Source organism: Pristis pectinata, chromosome 11 (assembly GCF_009764475.1).
Source record: "Pristis pectinata isolate sPriPec2 chromosome 11, sPriPec2.1.pri, whole genome shotgun sequence".
Classification (NCBI taxonomy): domain Eukaryota; kingdom Metazoa; phylum Chordata; class Chondrichthyes; order Rhinopristiformes; family Pristidae; genus Pristis; species Pristis pectinata.
The window spans coordinates 25,948,096-25,961,141 of NC_067415.1; the positions used below are offsets into that span (position 1 = coordinate 25,948,096).

General features: G+C 39.9%; 1 protein-coding gene across 2 annotated transcripts in view; it reads right to left on the reverse strand.

The window, feature by feature from the left end:
* uspl1 (ubiquitin specific peptidase like 1) overlaps nt 1-12,915 on the reverse strand; it is a 32,233-nt gene extending 19,318 nt beyond the window's left edge. Inside the window, exons 1-4 of one of the 2 annotated variants that reach the window (XM_052026256.1) lie at nt 12,725-12,915; nt 7,683-7,853; nt 7,045-7,173; nt 6,033-6,666 (exon numbers count right to left, since the gene is read on the reverse strand). In XM_052026256.1, the coding sequence (XP_051882216.1) occupies nt 6,033-6,666; nt 7,045-7,173; nt 7,683-7,808 (889 nt within the window). In that variant the 5' untranslated portion in view covers nt 7,809-7,853; nt 12,725-12,915. Of the gene's footprint in view, nt 1-6,032; nt 6,667-7,044; nt 7,174-7,682; nt 7,854-9,036; nt 9,328-12,724 lie in introns of those variants that run through there. The other variant, XM_052026257.1, reaches the window with a different exon arrangement.
* Between the last annotated feature and the right edge of the window lie 131 nt (nt 12,916-13,046).

Consider the following 13,046-nt stretch of genomic DNA (forward strand, 5'->3'; position numbering starts at 1 on the left):
GCATAAGGTGAATAAGGAGAGAGGTAGGAGGATCGATGGGGGGGGGGGGGGGGGGGGGGTGAAAAACAGATCTGCCCCCTCCCCCCTCACACACACCGGGTGGCTGGGATCTGGAACGGGCTGCCTGAGAAGGTAGTAGAGGGAGGTACTCTCATCAAGGCACAGAATGCCATGGACCCAATGCAGGTAAATGGGATTAGTACGAACAAGTACAATGGTTAAATGGACATGGTAGGCTGAAGAAGCTATTTCTGTGCGATAAGAATCGATGATTCTATAACACAGCAACCAAATGGTCACAGTAAAATTCAGGGAACCAAGCATAAAACACTCAACTGTTTGGAGTCGAAACCAATGCAAAGATTGTTTGTTGGCAGCTAATTGCTTCTGAACCAAGATATTGCTGCAAAAGTTCCCAATAATAATGTCCCAAGATTAACCACCTTCAGCTTTATTAATTAATGATTTATCCTTCATGTTCAGATCAGAAGGAAGGAAATTTGAGCCAAATGCTGCAGTTATCAACAATATACAACTAACCCAACATGTCAATGCAACACAACCTGGATTATACCAAGCATCATTTGCAATACACAAATGCAAGAAAATGACCATCTCCAATAAGAGGTCTAATCCTCCATCTCCCCCCACAATCACCACTTATCATTTAATGACATTACCATCCTCAATAATATTCAGAGGATTAACAATAGGCCAGAAAGTGGGTATCCTTATTGAGTGATTCCACCACTGAACTCCCCAAAGTATTTCTAACACCTACCAGTCAACCACTTCCTTGAATGAGTGCATCTCCAACAGTTAAGCTCAACAGCAGAGTAATATTTTTAAAACATTTCATCCATCACCCAAAACATTCACTCTCTTCACCACAGTGCATTGTCGATGTATTGCGCACTATTTAAAAGATACAAGAGCTCTTGAAAGGCTTCTAGAAAGATATCCCCCAAATCTGCAACTTTTATAGCCTACAAGGACAACAATGCATAGGAATACTGCTACCTTAAAACCACACCTCATCTCGACTTGGAAGGAACATTGGCATATTTCCAGTCACTGAGTCAAAACCTGTTCTTCACTACCTAATACCACCTTTACCACATGAACCTGTAGTGGTTGAAGGATGCAACTCAAGAGCATCTTCACAAGGGCAATTACAGATGACCAATGAAGGCTGCACTTACCAGTGATACTTGCATTCATGAATGATACGCTCATGTATTTGATGCCTCTGGATACACTAAATAACCACAAAGAGCTCCACATTCAATGGATTATCCTCTGTAGTTTCCATCACCTTCAGCAAGATGCTATCACCAAATATATTTTCCACTCTCTTCCACTTTTAGCATTTCATTGGCTCCACAAGTCGCCACTTCACTCTTCAATCTCCATCAACACCCACTTCTCATGGTGTTTTCCCAGGCCGCTCTAGGAAATGCAAAACCTGCCCATTTGCCTCTTCTGCTCCTTTCAGGTGCGGCAGCAATTTATCTGTATTGATTCCAACTTAGTGCTCATATCATCTCCTAACCAACGGAGAAACCAAACACAATTTGGGTGACCATTTTGCAGAATACCTCCATCCAGTTTGTGACTTTGAGCGCATAGTTACTTGTCACTTTACCTTTCCATCCTATTCCCACTCTGACATCTACCTTTGGCAGCTTACTATTTTTAGCCTCTTACACTATTCCAATAATGTCCAAAGTTTGAAGAAGCAGATCTCATCTTCCAAAAAAAAGTACATGACAGCCCTTAACTTGAACAATTTCTGTTTGTAAGCCTTTTCGGCTTGCATCAGCTGTGGCCAGTTCTGAAACAGTCCTTTAATGTTAACACTGTTGCTCAAAGATGCTGCATGACCCAAGTATTTCAGCATTATCTTTTATTTCAACTTTCCAATAACTGCAGTTTTGTACCTCATTTTCAGCAATCTGTTCCAATCATCTAAATCTAAGCCAACAATCTTTCTTAACCAGGCACCACCAACTGTATCACAGGAACAGTCCCTTCAGCCCACAATGTCTATGCAGACCATGATGCCAATTTAAACTAACCCCATATGCCTCCAAATGTGGCATCATTCTGCCTCATGGTCCCCACCCCCTCTCAGATATTCCTTTTATTTCCTCCATCATCCTTGTTTGCTTTCCAACTTTTCTAAGTTCTGATAAAAGGTCATTGGCCTGAAAAGTTAATTCTGTTCCCCTCTGCAGATATTGCCCAACTGCAGAGTATTTCAGCATTTCACAAGCCTGCTAAACAAGATAAAGTGCCCATGATGTTAGAAACAAGGTACAAGCATGGTTAGGAGATTGTCTTATTAGGGATAGTCAACATGGCTTTGTGAGGGGCAGGCCATGCTTCATGAACCTAATTGAGTTTTGAGGAGGTGACAAAACAAATTGATGAAGATATTGGAATTAGTTTATTATTGTCACTTGTACCAAAGTACAGTGAAAAACATGTCTTGCATACCATCCATACAGATCAATTCATTACACAGTGCACTGAGGAAGTACAAGGTAAAACAATACAGAATGCAAAGCAAAGTGTTACAGCTGGAGAAAGTGCAGTGCAGCTAGACAATAAGGTGCAAGGTCATAACAAGGCAGATTGTGAGGTCAAGAGTCCATCTTATTGTACTAGGGAACTGTTCAATAGTCTTATAACAGCTGAATAGAAGCGGTCCTTGAGCCTGATGGTACATGCTTTCAGACTTTTGAATTTTCTGCTTGATGGGAGGGGAGGAGAGAGAATGTCTGGGGTGGGTGGCATCTTTGATTATGCTGGCTGTTTTACCAATGCAGCGAGAAGTATAGACAAAGTTCATGGAGAGGAGGCTGGTTTCCATGATGTGCTGAGCTGTGTCCACAGTTCTCTGCAGTTTCTTGTGGTCCCCAGCAGAGCAGTTGCCATACCAAGCCGTGATGCATCCAGATAGGATGCTTTTTATGGCGCATCAATAAAAGTTGGTGAGTGTCAAGGGGATATGCCAAATTTCTTTAGCCTACTGAGGAAGCAGAGGCACTGGTGAGCTTCCTTGGCTGTGGCATCTATGTGTTTGGACCAGGACAGGCTATTGGCGATGTTCACTCCTAGGAACTTGAAGTTCTCAACCCTCTTCACCTCAGCACCATTGATGTAGACAGGTGTATGTGCACCACACCCCTTCCTGAAGTCAATGACCAGCTCTTTTGTTTTACTGACATTGAGGAAAAAGTTGTTGTCATGACTCCATGTCACTACGGTAGAGCAGTGGATGTGGTGTATATGGATTTCAGCAAGGCATTTGACAAGGATCCCCATGGTAGGCTCATCCAAAAAGTCATGAGATCCACGGGAACTTGGTTGTGTGGATACAGAATTGGCTTGCCCACAGAAGGCAGAGGGTGGTAATAGATGGAAGTAATAGAAGGAGTGTATTCTGCCTGGAGGACAGTATTCTGCAGGGATCTGTCTGGGACCCCTGCTCTTTGTGATTTTTAATAAGTGACTCAGATGAGGAAGTGGAGGAGTGGGTTAGTATTTTTGCAGATGATACAAAGGTTGGAGGTGTTGTGGATGGTGTAGAAGGTTGCTGTAGGTTACAATGGGATATAGACAGGATGAACAGTTGGGTGGAGAAGTGGCAAATGGAATTTAATCCAGAAAAGTGTGAAGTAATACACTTTGGTAGATTGAACTTAAAGGTTAATGGCAGGATTCTTAACGGTGTAGAGGAACAGAAGGATCTTGGGGATTAAGTCCCTAGATCCCCCAAAGTTGCTGCGCAAGTTGATAGAATGGTTAAGAAGGCATACGGTGTGCTTGCTTTCATTAGTCGAGGGATTGAGTTCAAGAGTCACAAGGTAATGTTGCAGCTTTATAAAACTCTGGTTAGAGTATTGTGTTCAGCTCTGGTCACCTCATTATAGGAAGAATGTGGAAGCTTTAGAGAGGGCGCACAGATTTACCAGGATGCTGCTTGGATTAGAGAACACGTCTTGAGGAAAGATTGAGCAAGCTAGGGTTTTTCTCTTTAGAGTGACGGAGGATGAGAGGCAACTTGATAGAGGTGTATAAGATTATGAGGGGCATAGATGAGTGGACAGCCAACACCTTTTTCCCAGGGCAGCAATGGCCAACATCAAAGGGTATCCATTTAAAGGTGAGAGGAGGAAAGTTTAAGGGAGATGTCAGAGGTAGGTTTTTCCACATAGAGAATGGTGGGTGCCTAGAACGCACTGCCAGGGATGGTGGTAGAGGTTGATATAATAGGGATATATCAATGCCTTTAGATAGGCACATGGATGTAAGAAAAATGAAGGGTTATGAGCTGTCTAGGAGGGAAGGATTAGGTTGATCATGAAATAGGTTTATATAGGTTGGCACAACATCATGGGCCAAAGGGCCCATGCCGTGTCAGTGTCAGAGAACGGGGATAAAGGGGCCTTTTCAGGATAAATGCCGTTGATGAGGAGTTCTGCAGGGATTAGTGTTAGGACCCCAACTTTTCACTTTATACATTAATGATCTGGACAAATGAACTGATAGCACTGTGGCCAAGTTTGCAAGATGGGCAAAGGGCCAGGTAGTGTCACGGAGGCAGGGAGTCTGCAAAAGGATCTGGACAGGTTGGGAGAGTGGGCAATGAAGTTCAGGATTCTCCTAAGGTTAACTTGCAGGTTGAGTTGGTAGTAAAGGAGGCAAATGCAATGTTAGCATTCATTTCAAGAGGACTAGAACATAAAAGCAAGGATGTACTGCTAAGGCTTTGTAAGGTGTCGATCGGACCTCATTTAGAATATCACGAGCAATTTTAGGCCCCATATCCAAGGAAAGATGTGCTGGCCCTGGAGATGGTCCAGAGGAAGTTCACAAAAATGATCCCAGGAATAAAAGACTTAATGTACAAGGAGTGTTTGATGTCTCTGGCCCTACAGTCGATAGAATTCAGGTAAAGAGCGATCCCATTGAAACCTACCAGATACTGAAAGGCCTGGATACAGAGGACATGGAGGATCTTTCCATTAGCAGGAGAATCTACAATCTGAGGGCACCATCTCAGAATAAAGGGATGTCCCTTTAAAACTGAGATATGAGGAATTTCTTCAGCAAGAGGGTGGTGAATCCGTGGAAATTATTGCCAGAGGGCTGTGGAGGCCAAGTTGTTGGATGTATTTAAAGCAGAGATTGACAAGTCCTTGATTGGTAAGGGGGTTAAGTGTGATGGGGAGAAAGTGGGAGAAAGGGACTGAAAAGAAAATCAACCAGAAATGAATGGCAGAGCAGACTTGATGGGCAGAAATGCCTAATTATGCTCTTATATTTTATGGTTTTATAAGCAGCCAGTCTTTGTTGCAGGACCTCAGAATGGATACTAACCCCTTGAAGGTGGTGCAAGTAAGATTTACTGGGATGGTTCCAGGAATAAGGGTCTGATGTTACCAGGGAAGTTTGGAGAAATTGGCATGTTTTCCTTGGACTTAGAAAATTGAAAGGAAAGGTGATAGACCAGTTCAGAATAATGTGGAGTCTAGACAAAATAAATAAATTGTTCATATTGATTAAGGTTTGAGAACCAAAAAATACAGATTTAAGGTGACTAGCAAAAGAATTAAAGAATACATATACATTTTTTAAAAACTACATAAAAATATTTAGTCTTGACCCCAAGGCCATCAAATTTTGTCAGGCACAATCTTTGGTTTGGCCACAGAAGTACCCAAATTATGTACCAAAGTGAGCTTCAATCCACAACATTCCAATTCAAATGTTTCAATGTTGTCACCACTTTTGCTGAATTCGTAATACTTTAACAAAATATTTCATTGGATAGATCTACCATTCCATTATACTTGAAGCTTTCACATACCATTCACAAGAAAGGTTATTCTAAAGAATTATGCTTTCCTGGGCATGAGAGTTTCTTTGGTCATGATCAGCATTTCAAAGCAAGTGGTGAACATAATACAAGTGTAAAATCAGAACTGTTTGTGTACTACAGCACAACATAGGAGACTTCTTACCTGTTCCATGACATTGGCTGTTACATAATAGTGCACATGCCTGATCATATTCGGTGCATAGTTTCTTAATCGGAGATTCTACTTCGGTTCCTACATTGTTTATGACATTTCGAATCATTTTCAAGTGGACTAAAGCTGTTAATATACAGTCTAGCCAGCAGAGAGCAGACGTGTTCTTCCACTGAAGAATTAATTGTTCAATATACAATTCTTCTTTAGGAACTTCCAATCCAGAATGTTCAGATTCAGCTGATGGCTCCTTTCTTTTGCCACATAATTGAACAGGAGCCACAGGAATTGGTTCATTTGTGACAACGGTGCCTCTCGCAGTAGTAGGATTAACTGCCTCATGATTGTTTCCATTTTTTGAACAAGGAACAAAATTGTCAATTCTATTTAAGCTACTGTCTGCAAACTGAAATGCACCTTCCTTGGAAAGGCCACTGAGACTATCCCCAGTACCTTCATCACTACAATTCAAAGTTTTTTGTCGTTTTATATTCTGTTTGCACGGTTGAACCAGTAAGCCCGATTCAAATACGCTCTTTGCACTGGAATCTGATGATTGAGGACTTGCTAAGGTGGATGAAATTAGGATCTCATTCAATGGTTTACATCCCAAAGGAAAGAAACACTATAAAGAAACGGAAATATTCACATTTAAAAACCAGAAATATTATTAATGACTCAACAAATGTCAAAACCAATTCCCCAAAATTTGGAACAATCAAATGTCAGATCAGTCTGTTTAATATAGTGGTATAGATAGAAAATAATTGTATATATTTTTACATCTGTACAACAATAGAATCACCAGAGAAAAGTCCTGTGAACCCTTGCATCTAAAATGCAACTAATTACCAGCACTGACTGATAGTACTAACAAGTAGACCAATTAACTTTTGATATAGCTAACAGGATCTTAGCAGCTTGATGATACGCAAAATATTCCAGCTCAAATCCTCTCCCCACCACCCCCCCCCCAAAAAATTAATTCAATAATATTCAGTACCTGTGGATTTTCACAAAGAAGAATGGATTCTTCAAAGCTTATACAATATCTGCGTAGGGCCTGTCTTTTCCCGTCTGCTGCACAAACTGGACAATATTCTTGCAGGTCGAGTAAAGTACTTTGAGAAAACTGCACACAGAAACAAAAAGTGGCAGCAAGAGAAAAGTTAACTATGTCATTTACAATTAAGGTTTTTGTTGCAAAAAAAACACAAATGGAAATTGTTCTATACCATCAATTCCTGACTAAATAGAAACTTAAACTCATCTAATATAGTATTTTCGTCCTTGGTACACCAACATGAAATGTACACTTACAAGTTTTAAGTTGTATAGAAATGAAAAAGATTGCTTATACCAAGTCTACTTTCATATTCTAGTTCTCATTTGAAAGCAGAACTTGGATGTCCTCAAGAGCATTTTTCAATAATTAGAGGATTACCACTTTTACCATGTTTTCACCTCAGAAAAATCTTTCGCCATAGCACTTTGTGCAAGATTTCCGTGTCACTATGAGTGAGTTTAGAATATTTCATAATTCTTGGAGTTTTCCAGAAATAATAAGATCAAAAATAATTTGAAATGTAATAAAATTTAGAACTTTGCGCAGTCTAGAGAGGAATAAACAGTTTTACTGACTTTTCCCAAATACCCCACTGTGTGGATGGAAGACACATTTATATCAGTGCCTGGACCACTTAGTGGCAAACAAGTCTTGGTCTTCTGTTTATCCGTCATGCTGGGCAACAGGCTAACTTTTACCATCTCACCGGTGATTTGAAGCACATATCAGGAACTTCTTTGACAAAGCTGTTAAAATAAAAATTGAAGATATCATTAGAGAATATCCAAAACCTTATAATATTTCCTGCAATGCAAACAGCCAGCAAACTTTTAAAATGCAAGCAGCTACAATACTGAAAATATACATACCAAGCATAAATTTAAAATGGCAATTTAGTTTACAATATTTTGAATAATTCCACATCAATTAAAGCCAGTTAGCTACCAGTACCTCACCAGAGTTTTAAATTGGAACTGATCTCACTGCCATCTTTAGTATTGTGGTAGCCCAGTTTCAGTTTAATAAAAGTGATCCAACCTAAATAATTTGCTTGAATAAAGAACATTAGATAAAATTCACTAAACTTACAGAAAAGACTTGTTCACAAACTCACATATTTAAATAAACACATACACTGCTTACTAAACATCTAAAATCATACATTAATATAGCTATGACAATTCTCTGGTGATTATTACCTCATGTTTGGTTGAAATAAACACTGGTTAATGAACAAAATTCAGTAAGTAATATTTTCTAAAATATTGTATGCATCTTTCTAATGCACAGGAGAAAGGTTCTAAAATGCAACACCTTGCGCTATCCAAATTAAACTCCATTTGCCATCCCTCAACCCACTTATCCAGCTAATCAAGATCCCTTTCTAAATTCTGATAACCATCTTCACTATCAACAGCACCACCTATTTTAGTGTCATCTGCAGACTTAACTCATTCTCACCCAAATCATTGAAATAGATGATGAATAGTCATGGGCCTAGCATCAAGCCCTGGGGAACACCACTGGCCTCCAGTCCTATAAACAACATTCCACCATCACCCTCTGCTTCCTACCATCAAGCCAATAGTGTATTCAATTAGCTAGCTCTTGCTGGATCCCATGCAATCTAACTTTCCATAACAGCCTACCATGCAGAACCTATCAAATGCCTAAGGTACAACACCTTTATTCTTTGCATACAGTTTTGTAACATCAGCCTTCATTGCATCTGCCTTCTTAATTGGTTGCTGGGTCTGCATGTTAATACATATACAGTATAATACCCAAGTCTCTCCAAATAAAACACTTACCAACGTCAGCTATGAGAAGCTAGAAAAGTTAGGAACTCAGAGAGATATAGAGGAGTGACCCAACAGAAATCATAATAAACAGAGGAAAAATTAGCCCTACGTTGATTGGGCCACTAACCAGAAGTCTAAAATCACTACCAAAAGATCGAGAGGTTGGAAGCAGAACTACAGTTGATCTGGACTGTCCTTCTGAAAAAGGCCAAGCAGACTTCATGAATAATTTTTTAAAAGCAACTGAGACAGCCATTTCAGAATGAGTAAAAGGGGATTAAGACAAGAAACAGGACAAGGGACATAGTATCTTGGTTCTTTCAAAGAGCCAAAAAAAAGGACAGACGAATTAGCCACCTCCTGAACTGCAACTTTGTACAATTCCGTGGTCTTCTACGATTTTCATAATATGTAAATTTCCAGTGCCCACCTTAGGCCTTGCTTAAATTTAAAGATCAAATGCCTAAAATAGATTTTTCTACATTATTTCAAGGACCATGATACATTACCTTTAAAAATGGAAGCACCTGTTAAGTTTGGCAGGGTACATTGTGCTAAGGTTGCAGCTCCAGAATCAAATGAAAAAAAAGGTTGTAAAAATCAATCTGTAAAATCAAGTTCATTGAAATACAAAAATATATCCATGAGCAATATGTTGCAAAATATTAAAATAATTGCAGACATAGAAAAGACGAATTTTCCTCTAAAATTTTGCATCATCAATGGAATGATTTTACAAAAATTTGGACAATGTTATTCAAAGCACACTGAAATTTGAGATGCTAGAACAACACATGGATGATGCAGTAGATCACCAGCAGGTTCCACTCAAAGTTCCCCAAAAATAAAATGGCCAAATTGAAACACTAAATTGTTATTCTTTTAACCAGTTGGAGAATGTCAAACCAAACAAATCACCTTTTGTTAATTTAGGAAAGTACAATACCTTTTTTTATATAACAAAACCAAAAACTATGAACCAAGCCTTCATTTCCTACATTAAGGGAAAGTAGGTCTTGGTTCAAAAAGAAATTAGAAACAAAAATCTATTTCCTAACATTGGAAACATTTGGAAGTATTACAATAATAGTTAAACAATTGCAATTAACATTATCAAAACTGAGTTTAAAAAAAAATCACTCACCTTAATAAATGCAACAACCTGTCATCTGTATCCTAATTTCATTCATCTGCAGTCAGAGTAATAAATAGTTCTCCCACAGTTAGACCAGATATCAAGGAACAACTAATCAACTCAATGTTTTAAATCATATTAGATGGATTTTGAGAAAACAAGATTTATACAGAAATGCCCAGACAATACACTAATTATATTGCATGATTTGCCATTCCCCAACCTTCATCTCTTAATATTTGCTCCCCAATGATTTGCTACAACGTCCATCATACATAACCTATTCCAGAAAACTGTATCTAGTCTTTTTGTTGAAGATTCTCTTTATTATCCTTATTTGCAATTTACTTATGATGGACTAAATGAATAAAACTGTTGAGCCATTTTAAATAAAGACCTACCACATTGGAGGATTTTTTCAATTATAGCCAGTGATTTTGCAACTACTAAAGTCATGTGGGGGTTTTTGATATGTAGCACTCTTGCACCAGAAGTACAAATTTAATCAACACAAATCTTTGAAATACTTCTAAATAAAAGTTAGATTTAAATAAAACTTGGGAAACATTTTAACCCAAGTTCCACAATGATGCTGACCTATTCCTATGTACCAAGGAACAAAAAAAAACTGATACGGTTCACAAAATATTTGCTCCTAAATATTTGTTATGACTAAACACTAATTTGGCCTGCTTTACAAATCTAAAGAAAAAAAATCAACTGAAAAATTTAGCAATATCACCTAATTGAACTGCCATGAAAAAGCAAATGTAATACACAATTGTGGATAGTGCTGATATCTTTATAGAATCAATAGAAAAATTAACTAAATCCAGAAGCCAGTGTATTTCTAAATATGAATGATGAAGGCATGGGAGCCAATTGAAATTTAACTACAGCTAGACCTAAATGAAAATGTTTTAAGTGACATCTCCATGCTCTTTTTAAATCCAAGTGCATTTCGAGATTCCAGAGCACTTGCTTTCAAAAATCCATGATTGGAAGAAATAACTTATTTAAGTTTGACACCATGATCAAGCTTCTCTTTGTTCAGCACTTCTTTTTATATATGTGTAAATATTAAACATTAAGTAGCAATGCAGCTTGATTTTGTTACTTTAACATGGAAAAATGGGAAAAAGATTAAACTAATGCAGCACTTATGAATTCAGAGGAGGGACAATCTTTGCACGTCAAAAGCATTTCAAGCAAGAACATCTGCAGGTTACACCAGTGTGCTAATGAATATAACGGTGTTTTGAAGTAGAGTGTTGTCAAGGAGTAGATTAAGAAGCCTTGTTTTCGTAGAGTGGCAATTGGATATAATTTGAAGTTTGACTCGATATTGCTTTTAAATACTAAATGAGTGAGATCATTAAAGCACAAGGAAAAATCCAGTAACAGATCAAATGTATACAAATCACAGGGATAACCCCCATCTGAATTAAAGTCGCACAGTTTTTTTTGAACTAGTATCCAAAAATGCATCATTTGCAGTCACTGTATTGAGTTTACCAACAGCAGGTATAGTAAAAATAGAAACACAAGCTATCCCATAGGGCTCCTGAAGCACATTTTAATGTACAGTGACTGGTGTTTAAAGGAAACAGTCTTTAGTTCCCAAATCTTTGTCTAGTTTCAGTAGATCATAAAACATGATAATCACAGGAGAAAAGTGCTGGAGGGGGTGCTAGTACTTTCAGGTCTATATGAATGAATCACAAATTTCAGGCACAACAGAATTTATGGAGAATACATGAATCAAGATTTTGTTTATTTTGTAAAAAAAAACAAAATCGCGTGAGGAATCTTTCAATTACTGAGGTTCCTGAACAAATTATTCAGGGGAATTAATGTAATTAAACAGTTAAAAGCCATTACATACCTTCAAGCAAAACCCCAAACTAAATACAAGCACTCAACCAAGCAGACGTTAGAGTGAGAGCTGATCTGAATAAGATTCGTAGCAGTGCGGTTTCCCAGAATGGATGACCATCCAAAATGTCAGAGACTCGGTATGAGCTACATCTAAAATTTCTGTCTCAAAGCATCTTAAGTTAGAGGGCCTACCCAAACCAAAGCTGGGCTGCAGATTCTGCAGTCCCAGTCCGGAGTGAACGTGGGTTCACATTCCCTTTGCAGTCAGTCCTCACTCTGCAGTTAGCAAACGAGAGAAAGAAAAAAAACAATCTGCTGGAGGAACTCAGCAGGTCGAGCAGCATCTGTGGGGGACAAGGAATCTTCGACGCTTCAAGTCGAGAGCCTGCATCAGGACTTCCCCAACAGCTGCTGCTCGACCCACTAATTCGTCCATAAGTTTGTGTTTTTGCTCCAGATTCCAGCCTCTGGTGTCTCCACAAACCCCGAGTCGGTGCACTGGTTGGGAGGGGGGGAAGAGGGGGAGGTGGGAGGGGGGGAAGAGGGGGAGGTGGGAGGGGGGGAAGAGGGGGGAGAGGGAAGGGGGGGGAGGGAAGGGGGGGGGAGGGAAGGGGGGGGGAGGGAAGGGGGGGGGAGGGGGGGGAGGGAAGGGGGGGGAGGGAAGGGGGGGAGGTGGGGGGGGAGGGAAGGGGGGGAGGTGGGGGGGAGAGGTGTGGGGAGGTGGGGGAGGTGGGAGGTGGAGGGGGACCCGCAGCACTCGTCCCCAGAACACATGGATGGTCCATGTGAAAGCGATTCTTACCTGTTCCGCCGCCTTTCTCGCAGCTTCCTCCCGCTCAGGGGTAGTGACGTTACTCCTCCCGCTGCTCCGACCCCCTCGCTCCTGCTGGTGCTCGCTCACCCGCCCACCGGCCAGTCGGTCAGTCACCTCCCGAACCGGCTTCTCGCAGCTTCGACGTTCGCCCTGCGACTCCAATCCTCAACTTCCGGTGACTGCAATCCACATCCGGTCCGGTGGCAGCACATGGTCGGCTTGGTGTGGCAGATGTTTACGACCGTTGTCCACAAAACGAAACCAAAAAAAAACAAGGAGCGGGTTAAGAAAATTCTAGACTTTCTGTTTA